The following is a 25,493-nucleotide window of genomic DNA, read 5'->3' as shown; positions in this document are numbered from 1 at the left end:
TACTGAGCCCACGTGCTGCAACTACTGAAGCTGTGTGCCTAGATCCCGTGCTCCACAACGAAGAGTAGCTCCCACTCGCCACAACTAGAGAAAGCCCACGTGCAGCAACAAAGACCCAACGCAGCAAAAAAAAAAAAAAAAAAAGTTCACAGAAATAGGCAGATTGATAAGATTTGGAATGAGTTTCCTTTGACTTTAACACACTGAACATGGATAAACACTTATTTTGGTAGACAAAGACACTAGTTATTTTAGTTGTACTTTCCCAGGAAGTTATACTGATAGGAGTAAACTATCAAATAAAATTACCTGGATGCTAAGATGTTATAATACTTGCTGTTCCAAATGTTTTTATTATTAACTATTCAATTTACATTACTTCAGTTTTTCCAGTAGGTATCTTATAATTGATGGCATTTGTATACATCAATCTAGGCAGACTTTTAAAAAAAATTAATTTATTTATTTTTGGCTGCACTGGGCCTTTGTTGCTGCGCAAGGGCTTTCTCTAGTTGTGGTGCGCGGGGGCTACTCTTCGTTGTGGTGTGCGGGCTTCTCATTGTGGTGTCTTCTCTTGTTGCAGAGCACAGGCTACAGGCATGTGGGCTTCAGTAGTTTTGGTGCGTGGGCTCAGTAGTTGTGGCTCGCGGGCTCTAGAGCTCAGGCTCAGTAGTTGTGGCGCATGGGCTTAGTTGCTCTGCGGCATGTGGGATCTTCCCGGACCAGAGTTTGAACCCATGTCCCCTGCACTGGCAGGTGGATTCTTAACCACTGCACCACCAGGGAAGTCCCTAGGCAGACTTTTTTTAAAACTGCATTCCTTCTATTTTATGCTGTTTTAGGGCTATCCGGGCGCCCATATTTCTTCATTTATGTCTCTTCTTAGCATGTTTTCCCTTGTAACTGTTTAATCACAACTTTAATAACAGGATGTTTGCATTTCCTATTTTATATTCTGAAAATTTTTGTTTAGACTTTTCCTACTCTGACTTTCCTTATATGGTCTGAATAACAGCTAACATAATATCTAAGTTTTATTGATCACCTTCTATATTCCAGGCACTTGCTTGACAGATTATTTCTAATCCTCAAAGCAACCTGGCAAGACAGATATTATTATCCTTTCTTTATAGCTGAGGAAGCTGAGATGCAAGGTGTTTTATTTAGGTCGTGCTGAAGGTGACACAGCACATTAGTTTCAGATTTGAAATCCAAAGCTGGGATTGTCTCTGCAGTTAAATTGTGTGCGTGTGTGTGTGTGTGTGTGTGTGTGTGTGTGTGTGTGTATGAGACAGAAAGAGAGAGAGAGACAGGATCCTGCAATGATTATGAAAAAAAAGGATACATTTGCATGCACTTTCATACTTTGCTCCATTGTTACGGTTTTAATTCTAAAGGTCAGAAAGTTACAAAGCAATTATATCCCTATCTGATTGTTCCCCACATATCTGAAACTGTTACACAAAGTAATTTACTGTTTTTAGTATCTAGCATTATAGACATATTGAAACTTTGAAAATATTCTCAGTTAAAACTGCTTTAGGCAGTGTATATGATAACAGTGCCAGTGTAGTGAAAATGCATGTAACTAGCTCTCACACAGGTAAAGGGGATGCAAGTGGTTTCTGTACATGGAATATATGATGAGGTGAGGCAGATTTACTTTTTTTTTTTTTTGTGGTATACGGGCCTCTCACTGCTGTGGCCTCTCCCGCTGCGGAGCACAGGCTCCGGACGCGCAGGCTCAGAAGCCATGGCTCACAGGCCCAGCCGCCCTGCGGCATGTGGGATCTTCCCGGACTGGGGCACGAACCCATGTCCCCTGCATCGGCACGCAGACTCTCAACCACTGCGCCACCAGGGAAGCCCCAGATTTACTTTTAAGTAGACATCAGCAAAATGGACAGGAGATTCCCTGAGGTTATGAACCAGACTTAGAAAGGGCAGTAAATTCTGATGACATCATGTTACGTAGAAGGGTATGAGCACTCAGATTCTCCCTCTCTCAGTAAAAATTACAAATTCATAATCAAGCTAAAAACACATACTAAAAAAAAAAAAATCACACTACTGACCTTATCCTGAAGTTCATATTTTTATAGAAGATATGAAGATAACTTTGGTTCTCATTAGATCTGGTTATTCCAACCTACCTGCCTTTTCTCTACTAAGAATCTGCTCTGCTCACTGCTTCTACACATCCTTCCCTGAGAAGAACACCATGGAATTATCAGTTAGACTGATTATCCCCTCTCAAGTCATGTGCCTTTTCCAGATAACGAGGCGATCTCTAGACCTTAATAGCTGAAACATTAAAAATGCCCAGTGCTCATGGTAGAAGGATTATTTTGTTAATTAGAAACATTCCCAGGTTACTGGTTTTCTCTCTATCCACCCCTGCTTGCTTTCTGCTGTTCTGACCTCACTGTTTAATGGAGAATGCTACGAAAGATGTTTTTGTTTTCCTTTTTAAATTCTTCTGCTTCCTACTATCTGGATGTGTTGGGTTAAATTTTCTTCTACTTATTAATTTTGGCATGTACATGTCTTTAAACAAAATCCTTTTCCAAATCGGCATTATACAAGCTGGTGACTTTCAGTTTTTTTGTCTCTCAATGTCATTTAAGCTTAATACAATCCACGGACACTGATGAGGAATTTTAATAGGTTACAGATGTGTATTCTCAGTGCTTCAATCAGCAAATCCATATGGAGAAACTCTGAGACACACACCATCCTTACAGAGACTCGACTCTACCTGTACACCATGTAAGCTAGGGAGTCCTTCAGCTCCTTGGAAACGCCTTTCCTTTCTGCGTGCACTGATCCGTAATGAATGCTCTCTCCACAGAACTCCTGTAGCACTTGATAGTCTGATTCATACTCAGACTTTTCTACCAAAGTACTCTGATTACAGAGGCACATAAATGCCAACCTCTGGGGGTGGAAGTGGGTAAAAGGGACCTGTGGTTCATGTGTGGATCCGGGGTAATAATGCCACGAGAGTTGCTTTAAGCACAGACTACCTCTGATTTATCCTAAACCCCTATGCATTCTTCACCATATTACACCACCTTTATTTCAATAAATGTATACTATTTGTATTTTCCAATGAAATAGTCTCAAAAGCAAAACTGACCCCAGGAGAAGGTGACAAGTTTACTCTGTAGCTCTGGGTATCTTCAAACAGATAACTGCACACTCTCGCATACAATACCTTATATTATTACTTACTGTTATAAGAATATCCTGTCAGGGAATCTGGATAACCAACTCAATGAAAGAAACTATATTTTTAAACTCTTATTAATAGGTTGGTCTCATATAATGTATTCACTCATAGTATGACATTTTTAGTATGACATTAAAGTTATCAGACATTTCTGTAGGGCACACACAAAAAATTCAGTTTTTTATTGTTATACTTGGATTAGGGGTTCAAAATATACTTATGATGATTTTGATTCATAAAGTATGAAAGTATTATAACAATTTACATTTAATTTAATTTAATTTTATGAGCTACCTGCAAGTAGTTTTTCCATGACGAAACCTCAGTAAGTTATTTGTGTGGAGAATTTGACACCTGACAAGATCATATTTGCAACTGATTGATGGGAAAAGGAAAATCCATGACTTATGTCACCATTTCTAGATGTCAGAATGTCTGACAGCCTTGTGTAATCAAAACAGTAAAGTGCTTTCTTGTAAATTAAAGAACTAAAATTGTGAGGAATTACCTGAATATTTGGGAAGCATTCCTGAAAGGTTTAAATACTATTCTGAGTTAAGAAGAGAAATGTAACCACATGGTGATTAGGAAAAATATGTCAGATGATGATGAAGTCTGCACCTCTGCTCTGACCCTGTGAAGCGATAAAAACCGTTCTGGCTATTTCACTGGAAAGGCTAAAAGATGAAAAAATGGAAGTGAAGAATATGAAATTATAGAACTCTTATTTATTTCCCCAGCTGTGGGGGTAATTACTTACGTATCAGAGTTCCTTTAATCTCAGCATCTCACCCACAAACAATTTCTAACACTTCTTCTCGGAAGGTCTCACTTTCTTACACAGCCATGAAACTATTTAGGGCTTCCCTCTCTCATGGTTAGATTATTATCCTAACTTTAGCTCCTCCTGTTCTTACCTGTCATGGAAATAAAAGCTTCTGGTATAATCTTTTTGGCCAACACTTAAAAAAATTATTTCACTCTCATCTTCAGAACACACAGATAGTTGCTCCTTGTTGCCTATCGAACCCAAATTGCTCTGGTAGTTCTCAAAGCTTCCTGACTGGCTTGTATGTGTTCCTCGAGGTTATGTCCCATTACATGCCGACTTGTCCCCAGGAAACAAGCGTGCCACTGTTACTGTTCCTTGTGCACACACATCCCTCTGCTTTTGCTTATCCATTCGTGAGGTTTTAATGACAGTAGCTACGGTACTACGCTAGGTTCTAGGTTACAAACACGAATGAATAAACACAGTCTCACTCCTTAAGGATTGCATGAGCTGGTGTATGACAAGCACAAGTGTCTGCAGTACCATAAGGTAAGTGCAATAATAGAGTGATAAATAAGGTATAGAGTGGAAAAGAGAGGAAAAAATTTGAAGACAAAGTTTTGATGTCATTTTGTTCACATAACCAGATGCTATTATGGTTTGTAAATTACACGAAGGCAAAGACCTTTCTTTTTATTATGTAGGTACTTCAGAAGCATAGGTTGCAAAAACTCACACTGAATACCCCATCAGATTCTTCAGAGGTCACAAGGTATTCCTGATATTTCATTCTACACAGACAGTCGATGGTAGAAGTAGATTTATTTTTCTAAATGTAAAACTATCATCTTGGTGTGGTTGGGACTACACTGGCTTAGAAATAAGGCAACTTGAGCTTTAGTCCTGACTTGTCCCTAATAAGCCACGTGACTTAGAACAAGACATTTCACCTCCTTAAGTGTCTAAAATGAGTAAGTTGGGCTAGATGTCCCTAACTTCTCCTGCTCTTACAATCTGTAATTCTCTGCATCAGCATTCCTTCAATAGACACAAACTAATAGAATCTACAATGTGTATGTCACTAGACCCTGTGATATGTTTATGTCACAGACGTTCAAATCTCATTGTTTCTAAGCTGGAGTTGGATGATTTCACGGCTACAATCAACTAAGGTACTAACTCCCTAAGGTCAGCACACTGTGGCTTTACTTCCCTACTTCTTTAATCCTGGAGACACTGGCCTGGAAAGAGAGAAACTGAAGCTCTTTTTTTTTTTTGAAACTGCAGCTCTTTGACCATAGTCTTGGTCACACAGGCAAGCAGGAAACCACATCACGCTTGGCATGTTTATTGATAGTGAGACTCTGGAGTGACTGACTGAAGATTGAGACTGAGCTAACCTGACAGCTTGAGAGCTTAAAAGCATTGATTAGTGAATGTGCAAGAATCTGACCTTCCAACTGCCTCCATGTTGTGGTTTTGGTTTCTATAATAAGAGGTTAAAGAAAAAAAGAGGAAACCTTATTCTTTTATGCTTTGTAGTGATTATTCTACCCAAACAAAAAGGGACATGAATTAACAGAAACCCATGAGTATAATTTTAAGAATCTTACACACCAGGGACTATACTGAGGAGGATATACTCTAGGGATAGAGTTCCGTGTGTGTCCTCAGCACATATTCTCATAGTAAACAACTCCGAAAGACTCCACTTCCAGTGAAGGGCACACATATATTCTGCATTGTACTTACCATGCTGTCCATTGACAGATATTCATATTGCACTTTTTAATTAGGTGACAAAGCAGTTTTCACATATATGGTAGTTGGTGCTAATGAAAATTTACATAAGGAACCAAAGGGAATTAAATAGATGTTAAGATTATCATTTTGCATGTTTTCTTTTTATTTGTGGTAATAAAAAAGTGTGAATTGAAAATCTAAGGAAAGATAACTTTTTAAAAGTGAAATGCACTAAATAAAAAGGTATGTTTATAAATACAATAAAGTACCTGCGACATTTACTTTAGAGAATGTATAGCAATGGCAGTGACGTAATATTAATCGATCCTAACTCTGTAGGGTTGTGATGAATGGACTAAAAAACATTTAATTAGGGCTTCCCTGGTGGCGCAGTGGTAGAGAGTCCGCCTGCCGGTGCAGGAGACATGGGATCGTGCCCCGGTCCGGGAAGATCCCACATGCCGCGGAGCGGCTGGGCCCGTGAGCCATGGCCGCTGAGCCTGCGCGTCCGGAGCCTGTGCTCCACAACGGGAGAGGCCACAACAGTGAGAGGCCCGCGTACCGCAAAAAAACCCTCAAAAACAAAAAACATTTAATTAGTGTTGGTTATGCTGAAATGTTTTTTGTAAAATTAAATTCATGTTGTATAAAGGACATGATGATAACGCCTTTAGCTGTTTTACTTGATGTTAGAAATACAAATATGAGAAGAGGAGAAAACCACCAGGGAAAGGAACTCAAAAGTATTATGCACTTTATCTTTACCTGATCATTTGCAGTTTTCTGACACCCTTTATGACTGGCAAAGTTTATCAGATTTGTTTCAGTAAGTCTACTGTTCTCAAAATCTCATGTATGTGAATAATTCCCTGTTCAACTTAACCACTATTTTGCTTTCTATTCCTTGTTTTCTTTCTTAAATATATTTGAGAATATATGGCACTTTTGTTAATGGGAAATGTTTGCAACTTTATTTTTCAGTCAAAAGAAACCATATAGGGCTTCCCTGGTGGCGCAGCGGTTAAGAATCTGCCTGCCAATGCGGGGGACACGGGTTCGAGCCCTGGTCTGGGAAGATCCCACATGCTGTGGAGCAACTAAGCCCGTGCACGACAGCTACTGAGCACACGTGTCACAACTACTGAAGCCCACGTGCCTAGAGCCCATGCTCCGCAACGAGAGAAGCCTCCACAGTGAGAAGCCCACGCACCACAACAAAGACACAACACAGCCAAAAAGAAAGAAAAAAAAAAAAGAATAAATAAAATGAATAAATTTAAAAAGAGAAACCATATAAAGGATATAATTCATGTGATAAAACAGGAGTCTTTTAGTAAACATTTACTCTTGAGTGTTACTTAAATACTCTTATAATAAGCTGTTTTGATAATAGACATATATATGACAACAATAACAAAAATCTGTGAACTCTCTGAAGCCTCTTCTGATTAATTGTATCACTTATTAAGAACTCCCTAGGAATTTACCTCTATGATGCTATTCAAAATTAAAAGTCACACTCACAAATGTTTTGTTTGTGTATGTATATGTTCTCATGTCTTCCAAAGTTACATAGTTCTCAAGGAATAATTCTACTTTCTCATTCTAATTTTCATTTATACCTCCAATCAACTAGCACAGTATTTCATATTTAACAAGCATTCCATCATCGTATTTAAAATCATCATAATGAGAACCTACTGTACAGCACAGGGAACTCTACTCAATGCTCTGTGGTGACCTAAATGGGAAGGAAATCTAAAAAGAGGGGATATGTGTATATGTATGACTGATTCACTTTGCTTTACAGCAAGAAACTAACACAACATTGTAAAGCAACTATACTCCAATAAAAATGAATAAAAAACAAATAAAGTAAAATAAAATAAAATAATCATATTAACCAAACCTTATTGGAGCTGGCATGTATTTGATTATATTCATTCCCTAACAAAATGAACAGTGTCACTGATACCAAAAGTATCAATAAATACAATTCTTTACTTATAAAAACTCACACAATATTAAGAAATACAAATTCTTCATAAAAAAACATTTTTTTTTTTTATGAAGGAAAAGAAAGAGTAGAGCTTGGGGCCATTGACTCATTTTTTAGATCATCTGTCTGCCATATTTGTTAAGTTGCTTACTTTTTATTGTTACTGTAACCATGAATTATAGATATAAATAAACGTGTGAAAAAAGAACTGATTTACTGTCAATGATTTATCAATTTTATAAGTATGTGAGCACTTCTGAGTAACTACCACTTATGGGAGACAAAGCTTTGCCTTTATGAAATTCAACATCTACGTGGTGTGACTATATACACTACAAGAACTATGTCTTTATCTATTTATTCGTCTACTTAATATATACACCAAACATATAGCTGGTCAAGCTGCTGAATAAATCATCAAAATAAAGTATGACTTACTGTAGCAGTTTTAAAACACATTTTGAAATATATAGCAGTGAATAAGAATAACAAGGAAATGTTCTGCTGACTTTGAGAGAAAATATTGCATTTTGTTTTTCTTTGCATTCTCAAGAGCAACTAGCCTTGCCTTATACATAGTAGATGCTCAATAAACATACAGTGGATGAATTCCTGACCATATAGACACAGAGGGGCATGTAACATGAATTATGGAATAGAAACACAGGAGAGGGAGATAGGATGGTAAAAAGTCTGTTTTGCAGTGATTTCTCATTAATGAGGATGCTAGCCCTCTACTGACTACTTAGCAGGAGACCATATGATCTGCTCTCTGCAGCTAGCTTATTGATTGTGTGGGTCAATGTAATCTGATGCATAAAGAACCGAGAAAGTGGAAGGTGGCATTTTCCTAGATAAATGGTAAGAAGCAGCTCGTTTACATTTTCATGCACTGAGGCTCAGTAGCTCCCACATAAAGTTGAATTATTCATAAAAGCAATCCTAAAACTGACAATTCCTTCTTTATTAATAGATATGATCCTAGCAAAAGATTAGATTAAAAAAAATGCACAAAGACATCTTAAAGATAGAATCTGTATGAGCATGAAGTAAAAATTGCTTTTCCCTTTTTTATTTAGACTATCTGTGTTGTACACACACACATCAGGGTCTAATTCTATGCTCTTAGATTATTGTGGTCCTTTGTTTCTATCTTCCTAGATACCCAATGCCTAACCATTTTACTGCTAGTTAGTGCCCACGCTAAATGCAAGCCAAAGTGATTAGCTCTGAGAAAAAACCAACAATAAAACAACATCCTCAACGCAAAACTTCCAAACTGACTGACCAACTAACAAAATCCCAGAAAAACAAATCCAAAATACGAACACTTAATCCATAAAACAAATAAAAAATATTATTGAAGAGAATGAAACTATTGGATAAAAAAGAAGTTTGCATTAAATGACAGTTTTAGTATCTCCAGCAGAGTTCCTAACACAAACTCGGCACTCACAAATTGCTAGTTTCTTTTCTTTCAGCCCAGGTGAGAATGTGCAGTGTTACCTGCCAGAGAGGGTCTTTCTGCTCAGGGAAGAGCTCAAAGTACTTGTGGGCTAGTTGCACTGGAGGCAGAGTTTGCAATTTCAGGTTGGTCCAGCTCTGCGCGAAGTTGGCCAAGTTCACAAAGGTGTACAGCCCGAGGCGGTCATTCCCATAGTTTGACAAATGGGTCATGAAAATGCTGATCTGAAAAATAAATAAAAATGACCATAAATATCATATGCATATGCTCAAAAGTGGCATAGAAGCCCTAGGAAGTACCTCACCTAAACGCTGAATTTCATGAGAAGTACATTATCATTTCAGGTGGGGTGTTATGGATGGAATTGTGTACACCGCACCCACACTCATATGTTGAAACTGTATGTCCCAATGTGACTGTATTCAAAGATAGGTTCTTTAAGGAGGTACTTAAGCTTAAATGAAGTCATAAGGGTGGGACCCTAATCTGATAGGTCTGATGCCCTTATAAAAAGACACCACAGTGCGTTCCCTCCCTCTCTCTTTCTCTCTCTCCCTCTCTCTCTGTCTCTTTCTTTCTCTATCCCTCCCCCCTGCAATGCACAGAGAAGAGGCCAATTGGGAACACAGCCAGAGGGCGGCTGTCTTTAAGTCAGGAAGAGAAGTCTCACCAGAAACTGAATTTTCTGGCACCTCGATCACGGACTTCTAGCCTCCAGAACTGTGAGAAAATAAATGTCCGTTGTTTAAACCACCCGGTCTGTGGTGTCTCATTATGGCAGCTTGCAAAGACTAATACAGGTAGAAAGCCACACATTTGATTTCTATTTCAAAGTCACTCTTAAGCTCACTCTTAAAATAAAAATTGAAATTGGGATTGACATCCCCTCACTGCCCATTAAAAGTATGGTATTACTTTACATATCAGTTTTTTCCCCCATTGTGGAATCAAAACTATCAAATCCAATAATCCAATAACTCCCAACCTAGAGAAGAACCAGAATTAGACCAGTTCTAAAATTTAAAAAACTGTTCCAGACCTTTTTTGGTATAGATATGTATACAGGTTGAAATGAAATCAAACTCAAGAAAACTTGTTTGCTTTTTTTGTGTGTGTATGGTCTAATGACTCATGAGTATGAAACGTACAGTGTGGGGAATACAGTCAATAAATATTTAATATTTTTGTATGCTGATAGATGGTAACTAGACTTATCATGGTGGTCATTTTTAAATGTATAGAAATAATGAATCAATATATTGTGAACCAGGAACTAATATAGTGTGGTAGGCCAATTATACCTCAAAAACAAACAAACAAACAAATATACAAACTCATAGACAAAGAGATCAGATCTGTGGCTACCAGAGCCGGTGGCAGGTAGTGGGTACTGGGGGAGGGGGAATTGGATGAAGGTAGTCCAAAGGTACAACCTTCCAGTTCCAAGCTAAATAACTATGAGGGATGTGATGCACAATATGATAAAGATAACGAACACTGCTCTATGTTATATATGAAAGTTGGTAAGAGAGGAAATCCTAAGTTCTCATCATAAGGAGAAAATATTTCTTTGCTAATTTCGTTTTTTCTTTTTCTTTCTTTTTTTTTTTTTGCGGTACGCGGGCCTCTCACTGTGGTGGCCTCTCCCGTTGCGGAGCACAGGCTCCGGAAGCGCAGGCTTAATGGCCACGGCTCACGGGCCCAGCCGCTCCGCGGCATGTGGGATCTTCCCGGACCGGGGCACAAACCCGTGTCCCCTGCACCGGCAGGCGGACTCTCAACCACTGCGCCACCACGGAAGCCCTCTAATTTCTTTAATTCTGTATCTATATAAAATGATGGATGGTCACTAAACTTATTGTGGTCATCATTTCATAATGTATGTTAAGTCAAATCACACCTTAAACTTATACACTGCTGTATGTCAATTATATCTCAATAAAACTAGAAGAAAAAAATAATAGAGCATTAGTTTGCATAAGAATTAAAAAAACAACATTCTGATAAGGTAGTGTAAGTCAAAGGTATCAGGTTCATGGAATGCCCTTTACTAGCATGCTGAAAAGGATCCTCTGAGGAAAGTCCATTAAGATGAGTAAAGATACTCCTCACCAAGGTTGAAGGTGGGGAAGAGAGTGGGAGAACTTGGCCTATTCCCTGTAAATATCACCTAAAAAGTATATAGAGCTTACTATGTGCTAGGCATAAATCTAAGCCCTTTACTTGTATGGAATGATTAAGTCCTCACAACAATCTTATAAGGTAGGTACAGTTATTGTCCCCTTCTACAGATGAAGAAACTGAGGCACAGTGAAATAATTTGTTCAAGTCTCACATCTAGTCAATAGCAGAGCAGAATTTAAAAGCTAGGCAAATCTGACACATGATATATCTGAAACCTTCACCCAAATAGTTTTATGTATAGAGTTTGACATCCATCATTGTTTTCCATTTGCCGTTTTGAAAATAAAAGACAAAGAGTATCTATTTATAGAAGAAAGTGGAAAATTTATGTAAGTATTATCTTGGCAACTTAAAGTCTTTTTTTTAAAAATCAGAATGACAGAACATAAATTATTTTTGGAATCTTACATGAAAACTTTTCAGACAACGATTTATAATATTTGAAAAGAATTTTACTGACAGACTGCAAATTTATCTTTGAAGGCAGTATCACTCCTATCATATTTCCAGTCCATTTCCACCCCCCCACCCCCAGGGTATATTCAAAGCTTTTTATTCTGAAGGTCAAAAAAAGAGAAAAGCTATTTTAAAGAATATTCTTTACATAGCTTGCTTGGATAGAAATTTAAATTAAAGCCCTCAAATGCTAGTTGATAAAATGATCTTAAGATTCATGTGGAATCACTTGAACAGACTCAGGGTAACTACGTCACTGATTTTTACATTGGTCAAACTCTCCCTCACTCTTAAGCTCTTTTTCTTTTTTTCAAATAGGAAGTGCCCTCTTGGCAGGACTTTAATTATAGAGTTTTTAGAACATAACATAGTATCAGTACTTGATGACCATATAATTGCTATCATTGTCATGAGAACGTCTTTGTAATCACCACAAAATAATATGCATTTGATCCCAATAAGTATGCATTTATCTCATGTTGCTACTGTAATTAAGAAATAAGACAGTATAAGCAGTGTTCTCCATGATAATTATAGTTTCTTGGGACTGAAAAACCCGGCTAGCGCTTGAATGCCTGTAGAAATACAATAACGTCCTAGAAATCTGCCACCTGCCCTCTAGCACTGTTATTTTAAGACGAAACTTTAAGGCACCTGTAAGTGTCTAAAATCTGCCAAAATTGTAAATAAAAATACTACTTGAAGAATACTGTAAAAATTATTTTTATATCATGGGCAGATGTATACCATTTTGTTAGGGTATTGCCATAATGCTTCTAAATGATTTTGTGGCCCACTAATTCTAAGTCATTTATCCAGAATCTCTTTAGGAGAACAAGCCTTGCTTTCTGAAGGAAGTGTAACATTGATGCAGGGCAAACGGAAAATCCACCTTTGGAAGAAAGCAGGGTCTGGAGATGTTGCATGGTTCTAAGCTGAGGCATGCTTCTGCATTTAAATGTTCCTTTGCCAAGAAAAAAGATGAGCACCCTGGCCACAACAGTTGAAATCACTGTGTACAGGGTAGCATGTGTACATGCTTTACTGGTTAGAAATATATTCGTGCTGGTACATGGTCAATTGACTGCACTTTCAGAAGAAAGATTCTGCAAGCACAGCTTAACTGTGCATATCTGACTTGCTAAAAGCAGCTATTGTGCAGACAGAACATTTTAGTTTTAGTATTTCTGGCCACATGGCTTGTTTATAAAAAGGAAAAGCAAAACCTGTTCAGAGAGTGTAGGAAGAATAAGACAAATTAAGAATGTATGAGGTTTGAAGCATAAATAAGGGAAGTGGAAAGAAATGCAGTATGAAATATTTGCAAATAATTTCTCACAGACATAGCATATTGCTATTATTTTTTATATGACAGTGTATGTTCCTCCACTTATTCTGTGCTATTATATATTTATTTATTTTGATTGTTATTTCCTTAAGGATACAGTAAGACTATTCTGGCTCAGTACTCCCCAAAGCATCATCTAGAAAAGGTATGACTGTGCTACATTGGTGCAAATGGTTTGCAGATGCAAACCCACTGTACCTTGAAATATTGCAGCTCAGAGATCTGCATGGATTCAGACAAGCAGCAGTTTACCTCTCACATGATAAACATGGGCAATGACACCGTGTTCGATGGATGAGTTTAAGAATAAGATATAAAATGCTAATGTCAGCAGGCCACCTGCAGCAGGCCTTCCAGAGGGGTCACCGAGGTCGGGCTTCTATCACCAAGCTGGCCTCTGGGCTGCCCCCCACCTTGTCATTGACGCTGCTACACATGCGCCTTCCTCAACTCTCAACACTCTCAACTCCATTATAACCGAACAAGAAACAAATCTACATTCTACCTTTTACCTGTTGTAAAAATTAAAAACCAATCTTGAAGGCACTCTCATAGTCTAATTATTCATTAAAAATATATAACAGCATTTCTCAATGTCAGATGCAATATGCATGCACTAAATTTAGGAAGATCATTTACCTGTGGAATAAATCCATTTAATGATGTGTCTAGAGTCCAAGGAAAAAGGAGGTTTTAAATAAAGTGATGTATAAATCTTGATAATAGGGAATTGCATAAAAATAATGGAACTCTAAGGATAATCTTTAAATGTGGGTAAAAGCACTGCCTGTTGTAGAGACAAACAGGATAGTATCAATATTATGTAAATGTGGGCAAGTGGCTGTTCTTCTGAGTCTTTAGCTGCAAGTCATACAATTGTTTTGTATAGCATTTTACTTTGCCTCTCTTACTAAGTAGAAAGGATAAAGGAAAAAGGGAAAAATAAAATAAAAAACAAAGGCTTTATTTTATCCAGAAAATGAAGCATCAACCCTCTCTAAGTTGAGCTAAAATATTTTCAGACTGCCAATACCAGAATAATTTTCTGGCTTTTCCTACTTGTATGGCAAGCACAATGTCATTGTAAATTGTATGGATATTAATATCCATAACCAGAATATCAAGTATAGTATCTTAAATTAGAATTTAAAATCTTTTTAGAGCATGTATTCTTATTTAAAGTACACATTAAATATTTGGATATCAGTTCTGTGTCTTATAGTGCCTCTAAAAATGATATCATTTACGGAGTTGTTGGATACATAGCTCATAGGAAAAACACATTATTATAACAAATACAGAAACAATAGCTCTGCAGAGAAAGAAGAGATGTACTCTGTTTTAAGGCAGCTTGCCCTGTGCTCATGACACAGCACGGAACTTTTCAAGACAAACATTAAATATTAGCAGTTAGTTTCCATTTTTGCCTCTGTGGCCCTGTCAGTGTACTGCTTTTCAGAAAGAGACCATTGTGTCTAAAAATATGTCCATTAGTTTGTTAAATTATTGATTAGGCTTTTAGTTCTCATAAAATGTGAAGATAGATAGAAAAAAGGGGAAGGCATCTTTGATGGCTCATCTTATGTGCTTTGGAATCTACTCATATTTTTCCTATAAAAGGCAATTTTATGTCTTCATTTTTTCTGAATATGGGCTGGAACCAGACAAAAGATACTAAGAGTCGGATCATGCTTAACATTACCAATTTGTATGCCGCCGGTACATTTCCAGATTTAAACACCAATGACGTAATTGTTGTGAAATAATTAGAGGCCCCCCAGCACTACTTTTTGGTCCTGGGCAACTAATAAGTTGGTATATGCATACATCTATGTCCTCAGATGCCAAAAGTAAGGAATATTTGCCCAAACCTAATATAATTATATTACTCTGCCACTCAATCTAAAACCCATCATTAGACTGGAATTCACTATTGAGATATACAAGTTTATTTTTAAAAAATGTATCATATATTGAATGATTGGTCAATGACTGATCTTTTTTAAACACATGATGTTGTTGAATCTAAATGTGAATTTATTTAATAACTTTGCCATGGGATTTTATGTTCATTTTTGTTGTATTGATTAGGTACTAAGAACTCATCCTAATTTTTAAAGAAAAGGAAATTAAGATCAAAGGGTTTAAGTGATCTTTCTGAGACTACAGAGGAAATCCTAGCAAATCAGTGCTCAAAGTTGGGCATGCGGGTTCAGAACCAGTGCTCAAAGTTGGGCATGCGAGTTCAGAACCAGTGCTCAAAGTTGGGCATGCGGGTTCAGAACCAGTGCTCAAAGTTGGGCATGCGGGTTCAGAACCCGTGCTCTCTCACAGCCAGTGTTCTGCCAGAGACTTTGGCCGCAAGTTCATCTAACTTCTATTTTCTGCTTTTCCTCCTTCTATTATTTTAATTACCTGGTAGATTTTATTTGTAACAATATTAGGTTAAAACTAATATTTCTTTGTGTACTTTTCCTAGAATTGATCCAACATAAAATTTCACTTATGTATTAAAATTTTTTAGAAGTATAAGAAATAAAAGTCAATATTTCAATATTTATATTTCTACATACATACGTTTCAACTGATTATTGACTCTGAACGTTTCAAGATAATTCACACTGAAGAGAGAAATGGTTATTTCATTTGCAAAGATTAGCATATTTCTTTTTTTTTTTTTTTTTTTTTGGCAGTACGCGGGCCTCTCACTGCTGTGGCCTCTCCCGTTGCGGAGCACAGGCTCCGGACGCGCAGGCTCAGCGGCCATGGCTCACGGGCCCAGCCGCTCCGCGGCATGTGGGATCTTCCCGAACCTGGGCACAAACCCGTGTCCCCTGCATCAGCAGGCGGACTCTCAACCACTGTGCCACCAGGGAAGCCCTAGCATATTTCTTAATATAAATGTGTTATAGAAATTAAAAGTAACTCCAACCTTCCAATCTTAAAGAAACATGTTTGATTTTAACAGACCCTTCAAGATATATCCCTCTAAGAACTACTCTTAGAAGGAGAAAGAAAAAGAGGAGAAGAAGAAAGGAATAAAGAATGGAAAGAAAGAAGGAAAGAAGGAAGGGAGGGAAGCATGGAGGGAGGGAAGAAGGCAGGTGGGCAGGAAGGAAGAGAACAAAAGGAAGAAAGAGAAGCAAAGAATAGCTCCAAAATCAAACATATCTCACCATCTGTAGGGCACATGGACAGGAAAAAAGTAGGAATGATTTAGTTCATGGCTTTAACTCTCTACTGAGTAAACTGAACTCTACTGAATCTATTGATTCAACCACTCAGGAAACTTAAGTGAAACCACTAAGCAGAGGGAGCTCTCTTGCTCCACGTGACTTTCAATGTGGTTTCATGTAAGATGTGCATCACCACAGGCATTTATAATTAATTACTATTCTTAGTTGATGTTTTAATACCCCACACCCTTGACTATTAAAAGGAAGACTTTTCTTGGGTGTGTAAAAAAACACAAACAAAAAAACCCCAAACTAAACCTTTTCTCATAAACCAAACTAAACCTTTGTTTTTAATTTGGAGCAGGTTTAATGAAGAAAATAATGCTAATCAAACAGTTTAAAAAACAAAAGAGTTAGCAATTAAAATATTATCCTGGGAGTCTCTATTGCATGAGTCAGAAAATATAGAGAAAGGACTTTGGGTTGCTGTTATAATTCACATTGGTTTGGTTTGCACACAGTGGGACAGTAGCAATGTGAAATTTGGAACCAGAATGTCTGGGTTTGAGGACTGTCTCTGTCTTACCATATCAATTAATTCTCTGAATCTCTGACTTTCCTACTGTAAACGGAAACAATACCTTATTTTACAGTTCTATGTGATGCTCCAATGAGTTGGGGAATTCCAAAATATTTTGTAAAATGAAAAACATTGTATAAAATTTATCATCATTATGCACATTCAATTAAGGTAACTATGGAGTAGTTAACATATCAAATATAATTTTAAATCAGTTGATATATATCTCAGCGACAATAATATCTTTTGGAAGCAAAGTCGGTGTTTCTTTGTTCCGCTGAAGTAACTGCATATGTGGTGCTTATGATAATTACTGTGATTTTTAGTCAAAACAGAAAATGTTGGGTATATTTACACCAGAGGAAAAATCACTAAGTTTGATACCTAATATATGAAGCTCTTTTGTAGTCTTCATGTAATTTCTTAATAAATGCAAGTTTTATCCCCCAGAATCACCTCTGACAGCTGCAGTTAAAAATCAGTATAGGAGGAGATTGTTAAATAGAATCCTTTGTTTCATTTCAAAAAGTGCCATGAGGAGATTTTAGAGACAGGACTCAAGGGTGGTAGTGCCATGAGCTGCTGTCTGCTTTGCTTTACCCCATGCACCCCAAATCAAAGAGCAACTCCAGCCCTCTCCCCTGCCCTTAAAGGCACTCACCGCTTGCCATATTATGCATTTGTTTGGTTATTTATTGTTTCCACACTCCCATGTTAGAATGTAAGCTCCCTGTGTCTAGACACTCTACTGCTGCTATATCCTCAGGGTTTGTAAGAAGTCTGGCAATACTAGGCGCACAACAAATATTTATTGAATAAACAAATGAATCCTTGGTACCATACCCTTCTTTTGCTAGTAGAAAATGTGAAATAACTTAATTGCTTTCCAATTATTCCCATATTCTAAAGATATGAGGGGAAAACCAAAACATTCTATCCTCAATCCCTGAAAACAGCTGGCATTTAACAGGATACAATGAACTGCTAAATTACATTTTTTTAATTTGTGTTTTCCATTTCCATTATCAGATTAAATGCAACAGAAGTTCCATTCTGCATCTGATTATTTACCAGTGTCCCAGTTTTTCAGTCATAATATTTGGTTAGTGAATTATTAACAAATCAGGACTGTTTTGATTCAAGACCAACTAGAGTGTAAACACTGATCCTCCTGAATAAAGAAGTTGGGCAGTGATTTCGTCAAAGCAGCCGGAAATAGGGCAGCTGTTCTAACGGAGAACAGAAGGCTCCTGCTCTATTTCAGTGAGTAGGAGCTTAACTCTCCATTTTTCTTGTACATTAATAGAGGCCTAAGTCATTAAAAGGCAACACATGCTCACAACCACATTGTTATTGCATATATTTGTGTTTTGTCCTGCTTTAATAGTCAAGTCAGAACTGAGGTTTTAGATGTGACAGTAACTGCCTTTTAGAATGCCCTGATTTTGGACAAAGATCTACCATTTTACACAAAGACAAACTACCAAAGCTGCTTTCCATCTGAGCTACTTAGCACTACTCTCTTTTCAAGAAAAGAAATCTCCTTTCCAACCATGTTGCAGTGATGCCACATAAAAGTCATTGAAGTGCAAATTCATAACCCCGCGAATAATCACGGGCAGTTCAGCCCCTGGGTAGAGAAAACATGTCCATTAGTGATTGGTGTAAGCTGCAGTAACAGCCTCAGAGTTCAACAGTTTTCAGGGGGAAAAAAGTAATTTTTATTTATTCAAACAATCAACCAATTGACAAATATTTATTAAATGCCTACTAAGTGCCAGTCTATTAGGAACTGGAGATATAATTGTGAATAAATTATGAATAGTTTTTGCCTAAAGGAGTCTAGGATTAAGTGTTGATATAGAAAAGAACATAGCAGATTCTAATACAATGTGAAGTGGAAATTCCCTGCTCTACGACATCACACAGATGCAGGCAGTTGGGCATTGATCTAAGACTTGCGGAAGGCTTCTTGAAAAAAAAAAAAAGAACCTTGGAGCTAAGATCTGAAAAGTGATGAGTTAGGTACACTTCAGGTGAGAGGATAGGTTGGAGTAGAAGTGGGTGACATGAGGCTGAGGTCATGTGTTAGAAGAAGGAACTGTGTATGTGAAAGGCAGTTGGTGAAAGTTTACATTCCAGAAACTAAAAATGCAATGTAGTCCATGCAAGGGGGTAAGGCAGCAAGAGAAAAGAAAAGACCAGTCATATCAATCTTTTAAATTCTTGAAGGGCTTGGGCTTTAACCCTAAGAACAATGGAGAAACACTGACAGATTTTGCGTAGGGGTGAGAGATAGTCAGATATGCATTTTAGGAAATATATCCTGAGTGCCTTATGAAAAAAGGTGAAGTTTGGAGGTCAGGAGTCATTTAGGAGGTTTTTCTAGGCATATGATTGGGAGATAATGATGACCTGGCCAGTGGCCATGGGAAAGGAGAGAAATTAAATAGATTTGAGTGATATTAAGCTAATCAATCTCCAGCAGTGATGTCAGCAGTGTGGCGGAATAAGATGCCCCTTATTTGTGTCTTTCCTTCAAACAATAACAATCTGGCATACATCCATGGACCAAAGTGCTTTGAGAGAGCTGTGGGACCCAGCATCACATGCCAAGGGACCTAGAAGGAGTCTATCCCCCGTGTGTGTGTGTGTGTGTGTGTGTGTGTGTGTGTGTGTGTGTGTGTGTGTTGGTGGGGGGACAGTAATAGGCATACAGACCTCAGTCCCAGCTGTGGTCCCTGCAGTGGCCTATGAACTGAGTCTGGCCCCTCTTGGATTCGGTCCAGGGGTCCCTGGAGAACACTGTCTTAGACAATCACCCATTGATGAGAGACCCCTTGTGGAAGTCCAGATTCCAGTGGAGAATTTCCAGCACACCACCGTTAGAGAGGAAAAAAAAATATGAGTTTGGATGCATTGGAGAGGGTAAGAGGAAGAGTTTGAGTTTACCTCACATCATCTTTCCCCCAAGACAGCATAGTTCAGGGCCAAGAGACATTTTCTCAACCCCTGATTTCTCCTGAGGGGGAAAGTGAAAGCTTGTGAGGGAGCACCCAGCTTCCTCAGCTATGCAGGGTGCTGCCAAAGAGGGCTACGCGTCTCTCACTCCATCCAGCATGCTGAGTCATGAGCTGTGTGACTGGGAGGTGGGAAGAGGCTGGGAGAGCCGCAGATAAGACTCTCAGAGGGATTCAAAGGTTGTGGGTCCTACTAACTGCTTCTCAGACTCCATCAAGAAGCCCATCCAGGAGCCTCTGGGCATGCCTGTCTGCAGATTCCCCCAAATGGCCTACAGGAAACCCCAGAGCCCTGCACACCTCACCCACACACACTTCTACCCTGTGGCCGGCTCTCAGTGCACGCTCCAAGGGCAGCTAGAGCCTCGGCAGACAACGAATGAACGTGCGCAGGGAACCAGCAGACTTGGTGGCCTATTAAGAGACTACAAATTTCAGCTTTAGCTCCACCCCTGGGAAAGCAAAAGGGAGACTGTCAGAAGCCATGCTGCTACGTTACAGGATCAAGAGAAGGCATACAATTAAGAACTCTCTCACAAGAGAGAAGAAGTGTGGAGAAAGTGTATTTAAGAAGGACTGAGAAAACCTCAGAATCTCTAGCAGGGCTGAAGGAAGGTATTTCTCTCCCAAAGTCAGTTACTGAAGACTGGAGGAGGTGATGACTACTTCAAATGTGAAGATGCAGATGCAAGACTTCAAAGAACATGAAAAATCAAGGAAACACCAAAGGATCACAGTAATCTTCCAGTAACTGACCCCAAAGACATGGAGGTCATGGGATATTATTCGGCCATGAGAAAGGAGGAAATCCTGCAATTTAAAACAATGGATGGACTTCGTGGGCATTCTGCTAAGTGAAATAAGGTAAACAGAGAAAGACAAATACTATATGATATCACTTATATGTGGAATCTAAAAAAATCTAAAAAAGTCAAACTCATAGTCACAGAGAGTAAAATGGTGGTTACCAGGGGCTCTGAGGTGAGAGAAATGGGGAGATGTTGGTCAAAGGATACAAACTTCCAGCTATAAGAGGAATAAGTTCTGAGGATCTAATGGACAGCATAGTGATTATAGCTAACAATACCGTATCATATACTCTATTATATACTCAAAAGTTGCCAAGAGAGTAAATCGTAATTGTTCTCACCGCACACACACACGCACTCACACGCGCACGCACATACACACATACAATGATAATTATGTGAGGTGATGGAGATGTTAACTAACCTTACAGTGGTAATCATTTTGTGATGTATGTGTATCAAATCACCTTGTTGTACATCTTAAACTTACACAATATGTCAATTATATCTCTATAAAGATGGAAAAAATAATGAATCTCTAATGATCTGTGTTTGATCATATGTGAAAAGTGAAAAAAAGAAGCGATCAAAGATGACACTCAATTTTCTGGCTTAGGTAACTGGAACAATTTTACCAAAATAGGAAACAATAGAGGAATGAATAGAAGAAAAGATTGAGAAACAAAAGCTCTAAAACAGTGGCTACAGAGAACCAGACAGAAAGTTCAAAAGGGAAGCACAGGCTCTTGCTATGGCTGCTCTGAGGGGTCTGTTGATACCACATACATTTACAGAGACTCCAAGCTGTATGATATTCTCCAGTATTTTGTCAGTTAGAAGCCAGCTATAGATCTGAAGGGGGCAGACAGTTGAACTCTTCCAGAATTGGGGATTTGCCAAAGTAATGGAATGGAAGAGAAGTGGGACAAGGGGTTTCTTAGTAATGACTGGCAGACAGAGATTGAAATTATCTCAAAGTATTTTCTGTAAATTAACAATATTTTCAATCTTTTAAAGTATATTTTTATACTTTAAACTACTCACTTTATAGATACACAATGTCATAAGGAATGGGAAGGAAGAATTCTGAATACTCTGGTACAGGTACCTGCACTGCATATGAAACAGTACAGTGCTATTTGAAAATAATCACAAGTTAGTTTAACATGTATATTGCAAACTCTAGGGCTACCACTAAAAATCTTTTTAAAAGAAGTATAATTGACATGCTAAAAGAGGAAATAAAATGGAGTCATTTAAAATGTTCAATTAGGGCTTCCCTGGTGGCGCAGTGGTTGAGAGTCCTCCTGCCGATGCAGGAGACGCGGGTTCGTGCCCCGGTCCGGGAAGATCCCACATGCCTTGGAGCGGCTGGGCCCGTGAGCCATGGCCGCTGAGCCTGCGCGTCTGGAGCCTGTGCTCCGTAACAGGAGAGGCCACAACAGTGAGAGGCCCGCGTACCGCAAAAAAAAAAAAAAAAAGTTCAATTAAAACCGGCAAAAACCAAAAAAGAAAGGGGGGCAAGAGCAAATGCAACAAATAGAAAACAGTTATAACATGGTAGATACTAATCCAACTATCAATAATCCCATTAATTGTAAATGTTCTAAATCCAACAATTAGAGATGATAAGAATGGATTAAAAAAACAAGACTCTATATGTTGTCTACAAGAAACCCACTTTAAATATGACTCAACCAGGTTAAAAGTAGAAGGATGGAGAAAAATATGTCATGCTGACATAAAACAAAGAAAGCTAGAGTACCTATTTTTATTTTAGAAAAGTTGGCTCCAGAACAAGAAGGATTTCATGAATAAAGAGTACATACATTGCCAAGAACAGACACCAGACTTTGCACACTCACACATATACTCTTCACACACACACATGTGCAGGTACGCTCATGCACATATGCGCTCAGACATATTCACTTGCACATCCATATGTAGACTTGTGTGCACACCTACACAAACTCCAAGCTACTGGGGAGACAAGCAGACACAGTCAACATTGGGAGAAGGAAAAATCTTTGGGTTTAAAATCACAACTTTCAACTTAAAATATTTATAATGTTCTTATAACTAAAAGTGGCCAGAGAGTTATGGATTCTGGTTAAGATAGTCTTATTGAATCCCCTACCCTGCAGGAAGCAAGGTTCAATGTAGCACATGTAGAGTTCTTATATAATAATCTTATTATATAATCATATGTTTTCCAATAATAGTTCTTTAATAGCTCACAGTGATATGGTACCTTTAAAATTATTTTATCTAAACACTTTAACATAGGTAATGCTTATATCTGCGTTAAAACTTACTTTAACATGGGTTAAATCAATATCCATGTATAATATTGATTTGGATTAACTTTTTTTTTTTTTTTTTTTTGCGGTACGCGGGCCTCTCACTGTTGTGGCCTCTCCCGTTACGGAGCACAGGCTCCAGACGGACACGCAGGCTCAGTGGCCATGGCTCACGGTCCCAGCCGCTCTGCAGCATGTGGGATCTTCCTGGACCGGGGCACGAACCCGTGTCCCGTGCATCGGCAGGCGGACTCTCAACCACTGCGCCACCAGGGAATCCCTGAATTAACTTTTAAGAGGTATTGTTTCTCATTTAAAAGTATCTGTGGTTTGGGTTTTTTTTCTTTGTTGCCTTTTAGTAAAAAAGTCATGTAAAGGATATAAACGGTGTTCCACCTAACACTAAACGAAGAATATTAGAATAACTCCTCTATTGAAACATCATGATTGACAAATAATATCAAAATACATATTTAAAAATAGGGGTACTGAAATTTTGATTAAAGTGAGCCAGGCGGCTAAAATGACCCTACTGTGTGATAGTCATCTCAGTGACTTGTGACCTTTATGGTTTTGCAATGGTCAGATATGAAGAAAAAATTATCTTTTCATTTCACCATTTTTTAAACTTCTGTCTACCATGTTCCTATTTTCTGCTTTATATTGTATGCTGATATAACTATGGGTTTTGCTGGCCTCAGTCTTTTTATTGAACTAGCAAAATGTCCTATAATTTCCAAACTGTCAAAATCTGATCTGCATGCCAGAAGGCTATATTTTTAAATACATGAATAGCCTTGTGAACAAAAACATTCCTGTCAATTGTGCATTTCTCAGTACCAAAACAGCTCCATCCTTGGTTATCTGTCACAGCAGTTCTTTGAGATTTGAGTGTTTAACATGTATCATCTCCTGACAGTCTACCATTACAGATCACAATCTGCTATTACAGATTAAAAAGTATAGTCCATTCACTGCTGTTGGATCTCCTGGAGCACTTGGATCTGGTAACTCAACAAGCAGCTGCAGTAACACAAAAGGATTGCTGAAACAGAGATTTTGGACTGACAGAGCACTAATTTTAATAATGACAAATTGTCTCAGAATTCAACACTTTTCATATGCATGACCCTTTTGCTCCTGAAACAAAGTAATTTATGTGCCTGAAAATTGTTCCTGTGCTTTAATTTGGTACTTGTATTGATATACAATACAAGTGTGTTTTTACTTCAGCACATCTGACATAAGAGTTAAATGTTGTCTTTGTAATATTTCTTCAATGAAAGGACAAAGAGGCAACATGTGAATGAAATGTTTTCTCTCTTCTGTGTTCCCATAGCATTTTGAATATGGCTTTATATGCTTGTTTATTATATTTTAATTAATTATTTTTTCCACCGGATTGTGAGCATATCTGGAGCAGGGAAAAATTTTATACATTTCTTTATCTTGGACTCTGTGTAGTTCCTGGCATAAGACAGAACAGGAACCACACACTCATATGAATGTAGGGGCCAGCAGTTAAAGTATAATACAATAGTTTGGATTTATAAATTTAAGAAAGCAAAACAAAAACAAGATGCACACGATAGAAAGCTCAAATTCACATTCAAGACAATCGGGGTGGTGGTGTCAGTATTGACCTAGCAAGCCCATGCTTTGCTCTCTACTCTCCAGTAGATGGCCATGCTTCTTTTCAAGGTTTCGTATAAACTTTGCTAATACATTTCCATTTTGAAGTAATGGTGAACAATCTTCCTCCCAAACAAAACATATCTGTGAATTGAATTTAGGTCACGTGTTGACAGTCTTTTAAACTTTGAAGAAGGTACTCAACAAATATATAAATGGCTAAAAGCAGGGCATCAAAAGTTATATATTTCATAGACCATTCATTTTGAAGCATGGTTTCATTAACCAGTTGTTAGTATTTTAAAATTTATCATTTATTAAAACATACATTTATATTAATTAATAAAACTAATAACTATTCTACAGAAAATGAGTTTAAAGTCATAAAAATACTTAAAAAAATAAAATGCAAACAAAAAAATAAATAAAATGCAGTACAATTTCTTTTTTGGCTATACAAATTTATAAATCAAGAGCATAAAGAGATAGTTTTCAAATTGAATGAGTGCTTGCAAATTTGAAAAGTTGATTTTCCTTTAATTTAAATATTTTAAGCCACCATATAGTGATCAAACAATCTTTCACTTATCTCCTCATGAATTTCTAAATTTCAGTAATGGGATCTGTGAGGCACACTAAGCAACTGTGTAATATTGTTACAAGTAAAATGAAATTTCCATTGACTTTTCTAAAAAGTGAACCCCAAATATTTTTTCCTTTAAACATCCATATTGAAATTTAGAAAGTCATGAAGAGAGAAGTGAAAGACTGCTT

At 37.8% G+C, this 25,493-nt stretch overlaps 1 protein-coding gene across 1 annotated transcript in view; it reads right to left on the bottom strand.

Moving 5' to 3' along the window:
* LOC115857188 (bifunctional heparan sulfate N-deacetylase/N-sulfotransferase 4) overlaps positions 1-25,493 on the bottom strand; it is a 287,117-nt gene that overhangs the window by 45,682 nt on the left and 215,942 nt on the right. Inside the window, exon 7 of the mRNA XM_030863980.2 lies at positions 9,253-9,435. Within this exon, the coding sequence (XP_030719840.2) occupies positions 9,253-9,435 (183 nt within the window). The remainder of the gene's footprint in view (positions 1-9,252; positions 9,436-25,493) is intronic.

The sequence above is a fragment of the Globicephala melas genome, chromosome 5 (assembly GCF_963455315.2).
Source record: "Globicephala melas chromosome 5, mGloMel1.2, whole genome shotgun sequence".
Classification (NCBI taxonomy): domain Eukaryota; kingdom Metazoa; phylum Chordata; class Mammalia; order Artiodactyla; family Delphinidae; genus Globicephala; species Globicephala melas.
Note: the sequence above shows the minus strand (reverse complement) of the source record. Positions and strands in the feature narration are given on the sequence as shown.